Source organism: Bombus affinis, chromosome 14, assembly GCF_024516045.1.
Source record: "Bombus affinis isolate iyBomAffi1 chromosome 14, iyBomAffi1.2, whole genome shotgun sequence".
Taxonomy (NCBI): domain Eukaryota; kingdom Metazoa; phylum Arthropoda; class Insecta; order Hymenoptera; family Apidae; genus Bombus; species Bombus affinis.
Window position 1 is genome coordinate 8,832,202 of NC_066357.1, and position 8,991 is coordinate 8,841,192.

Sequence of the window (8,991 nt, forward strand, 5' to 3'; positions counted from 1 at the left end):
GGAGCATTGAGCTTTCTTTGCAACTAACTGTAAGAGTTGTAACTGTAAAACTGTAAAACTTGTTTCTTGGCAGTTGCAGTGTTTTCTACCAGACACTCTCCAATTCGCTATGGACTGTTAGCCAATAATGGTAACTGGGGCCGCAGCCGTGTAGCGAATGAAAATATATAGCGAGGAAGTAAAACGTTAAATAGGATCACCGATCTGTCATCATCAGCAGTTCAACGATGAATCATGAAATCAGGGCTATCAGTATATAAATTAGAATAAGAGTTATAAAGTGGGGACCGTGGTTTTACGCGCTTCTATCTATTTATGAGAAATCTGAAGATGCAGAGATGCAGAGTAGCCAAAGTAGAATGTGCGAAGCAATTTTCTATGTGTAGCTAGGTTCTATCTTCTTAATGACAGGCTGAAAAATACGGATTTGCATAAATCTTTCTTTACGAATTGTTTTCGATTTATCGTAGAGCCGCTGCGTTGACATCGTACAACCTTGAACGAAGTTCTAGATCCTTACGATTCCCAACACGTTTTAAATTAGTTGCTGCGGTCATTGAAAGTTGTTAACTTTAATCAGTGGCTGATTTTACGACCTCGTACTATCGCTACCACTTATTATACCGCGTAATCAATTTTCTTTAATCTATTATACAAAGGATATAATATATACGTGCGTCGAAGTTTTCTACTGGCAACTATTCGGATATTTTCGTAAGCCACTGTGTACTGTAACGCGAAGTAATCTCGATCTCAAAAATCAAAACCGCTCTAACGAGAAAAAAGATAAAAAGTACACTCGACTCTGTCGGAGAGACGAGATAGAATCATCGACTAGTTTCTACGATATTTCCTTTTTCTTCTGCAGGTACCGACGACGGAGATCTCAAGTTCAACTATTTGTCGAACTTTGGTCCGAGGTTCCGGAAATTAGCCGACATGTACGGAGAAGAACCCAGCGACGAAGAGAGCGACGGCGTCGGAGAACGGGAAAGCGAGAGTTGGTGTTGAGTCTCGCGCGACCTTTCGACTTTTGACTCGAAGAGTTCGCGACAATTAACACGATAACTTCCGATCTCCTTGACGAAGCAACGACTCCTCTTCGCTTCGTCGCCTCGTGTACTTAACTCGAACTCGAGGATACCTGTTGTACTTTCGTACCGAGGACACAGTGCCGAATCACGGCATCGGTAGCCACATATCGTTTCGACGAAGCATAATCGAAGCGTAGTATTTTCCTTTCTCCCTTATTTTCCGTTCATTTTATCCATTTTTACGTCTTTCCTTTTATCCGAGCAGATTGCTCTCGCAACCAATAGAGAATAACATTCGGTTAGAATCGAATTTTCAAACGAAACAACGGATAGCTCGTAATGCTGTCCGAGTGACGATGTAACACGTGATCTTCGCATCTTTAAGAATAGACGACACAGCGGCGAAAGACTAAGAGACCATGAAAAAGCAAAGATAGTATTCTATTTCCTATTGACAAGAGAATATAAAACGAAAAAATAAAAAGACAGGTAACAGCGAATAAAAAGAAAAAAAAAAAATCGACGCATCAGCCGAGGATGACTCGCGACGACGACTGTAACTCGGCTGTCCAGCATCGCGACGATGGACACGCGCATATTCGCTCGTTGATATGCGTTAATTTCGCGCGTGCATTCCACTAGTAACGAAGGGAACGATGATTTATAGCGCGAAGAGATCGCGAGAATCTGACTTCGAACGAAGATGCAAGGACATGGTGAATTCTTTTAGCGATCATTCGAGTTACGAGGACTGGACTTATTTTTTTATACGTACATTATAGAAACGAATAAATATGTATGTATGCATGTATATGCCTGCGAGGACATCGCGGGCAACGAGTATATAGAATGCAGAGAGGAAACGAGACGAATGAATGATGGCAGCGTAGCAATAGGCGAAACCCGAGACGCGATAGAGAAAAATAAAGATGGAACAAATGGCAGCGGGAGAGCGTTACCGCTCCTCTATATTTAACTTATAGACTATTTTATTAAACGATTATGTGCGCGAGTGCGTTTAGAAACTGTGTAGGAGGTGTGCGAAACTTTACATATGCGAATACACGAATAGATGTAAACCTAAACACCGAATCTGTGCTGTACACAGATGCGTGTGTGCATGAGCGTGCATGCGCGCGCGTTTAGGCCAAAGTGATTGGAAATGGAATAGGTTACGCGTGTGAATCGGTGAGAAGGGATCCGAGTGCCATATCGTGTGCCCGAAATCTGAATCTAAAATCGATCCACCGAATTATCCACGAATACACGAATGTATGGTCGCAACGTTTACCAGCGACGAACAGTTCCAACGCGACTGTTTGCCTTTTCTTTTTCGCCGATCGGCGATGATCGTTTATCTCCACATCCATTTTATTCCATTCGCGAAGACGACTCTGCACGCGCGCATGTGCCTGCGAATATTTCCAAGTATATGTATATAGATATATATATATTATGTATGTATGTATATCCGTGTACCTATGTAGGCGTTCGCGCACGTACGTACACGTATATATGTGATAATAATTTGTAAGCTTTTTGTACGATACATCAACGGCGATATGCATATGTATAATAATAATAGTAATGATAACGATAGTCGTAATAAGAACAACAGCATCAGTAATAAAAATACGCAAATGTATATCGATGGTGATTCAGGTGGACTTTTAACCCTTTGCGGTCGTATCGAGCTTAGATTTGGTTGCCGGAATTCATTTTCGTTGAACTCTAATAATTAGATCGCGGATTTGTATCTGTTCCCAGAAGATTTAAAGATAGAAATGTGCGTAGGAAACATATAAAATATCTAAAGTAGAGTACTTGTTATAACGTTTAACGTGCGAAGCGAATTTCTGTATCTAGGTCCTGCACTCTTCACTGTGTTCATGAAAATCTGAATTTGTATAAATATTTGCCATCTACTGGTTACATGATTAAGGAAAATGTCAAAAAGATCAAACTGATATTCGTTGCTGCTACTTTACATCTGCGGCTTTCCTTTTGCCAATTTAGAACGTTGCTTATGAAATATTTTAAGAAATGGAAATGTCTACCTGCACTAACTCGTAAGTCTTATTAACTCACCGAGGACCAAAGTTGCGTCAGCGCGATATTTCATTTACAATTTCTTTTTAACCAATTTACACTGTGGAATTCTATCGAATCCACGTTAAAACCACGAAAGGGAATATGAAAAATCTACCGAATATCAGAATTTCTTTTACCATATAAAAATTGTACGAAACTCGGAGAAACTGGATCTACTTTGTATCGCCATAAACTGTTTCCTCTTCAAATTATAAAATTCTTCTTGTACCTTCTTCACTTTATGTCACGGCTTCCGTAACGTATTCATTATTCTAATACATTTTTCAACCTGGTAAAACAACAACTCGTGTCTAAATTCTCTGATAATATTGCGTTTCACTCGATCCTTCGTCGGATGCTACGCAACCTCGAAGAGCGTCGTATTCGGTATGACATACGATCGAAATGGTTCTTTGCCTCAGTAGCTGAGAGTATACGTACGTACTAAGGGCGTTTTGATGGCAGAGAGAAGTCATACGACCGCAAAGGATTAGCAAACTCCGTTTGGGTGAACTTGCCTACTGAATCAACTTCAAAGCGTCGTCGAAAGATTTAACGTGTAATTTATACGATAAGAAACGAATGCGGTTTAGGGGAGAGCGCGTGATCTCAGATGCGTAAGAGCGTAAGCTGGTTCGTACGCATCGATATCCAAGAACGAACCTTTCTTATTTAGATGACGTCTGTCGCCGAATAATTACGATTGCACGGGCACGAGTATCGAGATACGTTATTGGAATAATAAGATATGTGTTAGTAAATCACCCGTCGTATCGTACAGGTGGGCGTCTTTTTAACGATACACTCCGTCGCAGTACAAAGAACGTCTCCGTCGGCAGCGGCGAATAAGAAACGTGAAACGATCGCGGCTCGTCGGTAGAGTTCGGCTCGACTTTGCCGCGTCACGCTTATTTATCGCGCACTGACTACGCTACGAGCGGACTAGTTCGCGATACGCTACTTATGCTATATACTCGAACACTGCCCTTATGTACAATTAAAGAGAAGAGAAAAGAATAAAAAGAGAAACGACGCGACGGTTCTGTTCCACGACCAAGCATCTAGCTGGTCAAGGTGTGAGAGCGGTGACACCTAAAGCTCCGTTCAGATTAGTCGATTACATATTCGAATTGGAGCTGTTTTGCAGGTGTTTCGAAGAATCCTGATTTTAACGTAGATAATGAAAAGTAAATTACAAGTAGTTACGTATGTCTGTAAAATGTTCATCGACGAATATCACGCATAGCAAGTACGACTAAGAATATTAAGTTGAAAGAAAGGTGATGTTGGTTTAGGACGTGAATATCGGTAAATACGCGAAGCTGCGAACAACACGATACCTATCGCCTATACTATTCCGTTTCGAACTTGTCCGTGTTCCAAATCCAACAGTGGATTTTTCCACCTCGCGCCTTTTCATTTTATGTAATTCTGTCTCGAGTATTGACGAATTTAAATAAAAGTCTCGAAGGAAAAGCGACGACGGGTGCAAAGAGATCGGTCAAATTCTTGGAAGAAATGCTCGAAAGGGATATCTCGAATCGAGTAACGTAACGGATAGACACCGTGTAAAATGCTAGAAATTATTTGAAATCAAGCGACTTTTGAGCAACGAATATACGCGTGGAAATCTAAAATGATATTTCGAGAGATTTCAAGTTGCAAGTCAAATTTCTATTGCTTGAATTCAAGTAATTTATCTAATTTGAACGAAGCTCTATTGTCAAAGAGGCGTTCCTCTTTCCGAGCGATGTTGGCGAAAGAGTCGCGAGACGAACACTTTAGCCACAGGTATACGCATATGCAGGCTTCTTGTAAATTATATTCCAGGACACGCGAGACCACAATGGTTGCCCGCGCGACCTACTCGACATGTGATAGTTGATCGAGATATACGCGCAGCACATCTTTCATCTTTACTCGCGAGATCCATCTACCGTCGTCGGAGATACGTGTAACTTCGTGTTCTTCTTTTTTTTTTTTTGTAGCAATAATAAAAGACGATGACACTGGAAGTAAACGTGGTTTGCGATATTTAACGAGTTCCCGGACCAATACGAAATATCATCGACGATAAAATACAGCCAATTAAACGACAAGAAATAAAATGGAAAGATTAACGATACGAATGCTAGAATCGAACCACCCCGATCAATAGACCTAACGCTATTAGAAATCGTAAAGACGAAGTTTTCGTTACAGCGTTCGATATACATTCAGAGGAAAAGAAAGTTCGTTCGATATACATTCAGAGGAAAAGAAAGTTATCAAAAATATACCGTAGAAATATAAATTCGATTTATTTCACGCGCGCTATCAATGCACAGTTTTCTGCGTAATAAACGATAAACCGAATATTCGCATAATAAATAGCATCAAAATATATATTAATTTTATACAATTTAAATACACTGAGTATACATCGAATATAGAATATTCATGCATATAGAATATGCATCGAATATGTACGTATGCATATACTTTGTATAAAATTAATGCAATTTCCTCGTCGTTCGATTCAGTTTGCAATTACATCGGGCAAAATCCATTGCGGGAAAACGTTAGAAATTGTTCGCGCAGCGCTGTTACGAAGAAACACGTAAGACACCATGGACGATCCAATGGCAAATGCATCGCTCCGATACATTCGCTGCTAGCGTGAATATCTCGCACCGCTTTGGAAATTCCTTTTAAACCGGAAATTTCCCGAGTCACTGGACCTTGATTAATTGATGGAAATCGCGGCAGGCTTCGTCGTGACGTTCGCCGAACGAGAAAAAAGAAACCCTTGAGTCGTTCGATTGCGACACGATGTCTTTCATAGATTTCAATCGGCTGATGAGAAAAATTCACTCCGGCGCCAAGCCGGACGTTTCGCGTTGTAAATTGCCAAGAATCTCGAGAAGGGGTTGCCGAGTACCTATAAAAAAGTCCTCGGCCTGGTTACTCTATCGCAGTCGTGTTCACTTCCGGCGGACACTCAATCTCGAGGACCAGAAACGAGCAGCACGATCTTTTCGAATCGCGTTGGTCGCTTTAAACGCGATTCCCACTGACGACATGTAAGTGGCTTATTGTGCGCGCGTGAGACGTGCTATTAGTTACACACAGTGGCTACGAAACATATTTCCATCGATACTTATTTTCCAACGAAGCGTTTTCTAACAAGTCGCGCGCTTCGTTTTCACAGTATCGACTTTTTGCAGATATACGAGAATACCGTTAAATGATAGGAAATTTGATACACTTGGAGCTAATTGATCGGGATATAAACGGTGAAAAAATGAAAGAAAATAAATGTAGAAATTTTTAAGCAAGTCGGTTTTGCCACACTGTGACACGTTGCTCGAGACGCGTAAATTAAGCAAGAGTATTTTATCGTTAAAAGAAAATTTATCGACAGAAATTATGATTTCTAAATTCAACCGGACGTTGGACTTTACCGTTATATTATGACGTTCTTTTTCTAAACATAGGCTCTCTTTTATCTTTAATACGCAATATGTGAATTAACAGAATTTTCTGAATTCAACCGTAATTACAAATACAAATGGTATAATAAATACAGTGATATACGTGTACAGTGGCTGATGAAATTAATTGGGAACTCATCACAGAACTTTTCTATATTATTTTCTATATTATGCGAAACTTCGTTAATACTTTAACGCGACACGACTGTCGCGATCGTCACAGTAAAATATCGTACCGATACGAAAGCGCATATGAAAATTACAAGACATTTATTATACAACGTTTATTTATACATCACGCGAGGAATTTATTCCTACAACGCGAATAATATTCTTAACGGGATCTTTCTGTTTAAAATAGTCTCACCGCGAATTGTGGCTTATCAACATACCGAACAGTTGACTGTTCAAATACTTCGATACTTTAAATGTCATCAATACAATCATAATCGTGTCTCGTTATAGCGATAATGAAATTCCAAAATGTTTCGTATAATATGTACACAAAAACGTTTCCAAAAGTGTCTAAATACTTTCACGAACCGCTGCGCAGTTTGTAGTCGCTGTACGTTTGAATTGTTATGAAATATAAAAGAATAGAGCTGGTCAGTACGGTGTAATTGCAATGGCAGATTATCAGCAGAAGTTGTACATATAAATTTGCAAAATAACGTTTGCAACTTGCCACTCGAGATATTTACATTTCGGAGTCTTTGCAGATCGATGATGCAGATTGGTCTGTACGCGCGCGCACGTGGCTCTAACTACGGCTAGATCGATCATCGCATTTATTTAATTTTTCATTTATGACTTTAATTTATCACCTCGCTATATCTCTCCCGCCAAGAGTACCTACGTACATTTTCGTATTGATCGATGCATTCATCTCTGTACATGTAATTACCGCGATCGCTAATTTAGTTACGCGACAACCTTTTTATCCCTTCTGTTTCGTTTCATAGGCATCGTAAAATTCGACTCGAGTTTCTCGTTTTCTCTGTAATATTGCTACTATGCCTGATCCTGAATTCTGGAGCCGAAGCGCAGCTAAACTTTTCGACCGGTTGGGGAAAAAGAAGCCAGAGACTCGAATGGAACGCCGTTAGACCCGAGTGCCCTTCGCAGGCTAGACCTTCGTTCGAACAGCTGCTAAACGTTTACCATTTGATACAGGTACGCCTTGCGTCGGTTTTTCTTTCGCAACAAAACCGAGAAAGACGGGGATCGTCGCTGTTACAATTCGAATTGCAAAATTTACGGTATAAAAATTATGTATCTTTGGTCGGTCGTTGTAAATAGACGCAGGATGTTTATGCATTCTTGAGAAATTTAAGATTCCTGAAATCTACTTGCATCACGGGATGTATACAACCCGAAAAAAAAGATACAAGCTATTGAAAGTAGAGCATCCATCGTGACATCTAATGGACGAAGCGAATTTCCATTTAGATTGCATTTCCTCAATTACCTTCGTATAAATATGAATTTGCATAAATATTTTCGATGTAATTATAAACGACCAAAGTTTGTTTAGTTATCGATAAGTATCATCGATGACGGAAATTGCTTTTTATTAACATTTATAAAAACTTTATGAAAACTCTCCTCTTGAATTCCTGGTATCTCTCGTACAATGATCTACCAACTAGTGGTTATCCATAATCAAAAATAATAATGAATAATCTTTTTATTTCCTTCTTCTATAATTCCTGAAAACATACAGGTGTTTCTGCCAAAGTTAATACCGATTTTTATCTACAAAAGAGCATAATTCTATCCATTTATTTCCTTCGACTGATTACACCGTTGTATCGTTTAAATTATATTTGATATGTATATAGAACACATACGTAGATATTATAGAAAGATAGTTCTACTGTTCGACAAAGACGATCTTCCTGTCAACGTTTTCCTTCCTAAGAATATCAAAGTGTAGCTGCCACTTTTGCCTTCTGGAAAAGGAAGAAAAGGAAGGCGGAAGAAGCATCGCCAACCAAAAGCGTTTCTTTCTTACGTTTCGTTTGCAGATGGAGGCGCGAAAAATGTTGGAGTGTCGGAAGCCGAACGAGTGAATTCGGCAGCGGATCCGATCTGACGTTAGAGGAAACACCATAGGCTAAACATTGGACCGTTCGAGGGAGCCGTTCGAACCGTATACCTTCAACGATTTGCAACTTGTTTGGAAGCACTGGACTCTGAGACGAAGTATCCGGATCTATCGAACAAAGCTTGCTTCGATACGGTTTTCGTGCGAACGAGCCCGCTCGAACGTGCCTTGTAAAATCACCGATACGAACGATAATACAAACAATGAGTAGTAAAGGAGAAATATAATTTTCTTTCGCGTCTTCCACGTTGTCCTTCCTTTGTTCGTTTTGTTCCTTCATACGTCG

At 39.9% G+C, this 8,991-nt stretch overlaps 2 protein-coding genes across 3 annotated transcripts in view; both read left to right on the forward strand.

Moving 5' to 3' along the window:
- The window catches only part of LOC126924525 (DE-cadherin), an 89,185-nt gene extending 84,040 nt beyond the window's left edge, over nt 1-5,145 (forward strand). For both annotated transcript variants that reach the window (XM_050739116.1, XM_050739117.1), the window contains one exon: nt 869-5,145. In XM_050739116.1, the coding sequence (XP_050595073.1) occupies nt 869-1,011 (143 nt within the window). In that variant the 3' untranslated portion in view covers nt 1,012-5,145. The remainder of the gene's footprint in view (nt 1-868) is intronic.
- A 776-nt stretch (nt 5,146-5,921) lies between these two features.
- Nucleotides 5,922-8,946, forward strand: LOC126924598 (uncharacterized). Its single transcript, XM_050739316.1, has 3 exons — nt 5,922-6,187; nt 7,561-7,771; nt 8,626-8,946. Exons 1-3 carry the CDS (start codon nt 5,937-5,939, stop codon nt 8,668-8,670), a joined length of 507 nt encoding a protein of 168 aa, XP_050595273.1. The 5' UTR covers nt 5,922-5,936; the 3' UTR covers nt 8,671-8,946.
- The last annotated feature ends 45 nt before the right edge of the window (nt 8,947-8,991 follow it).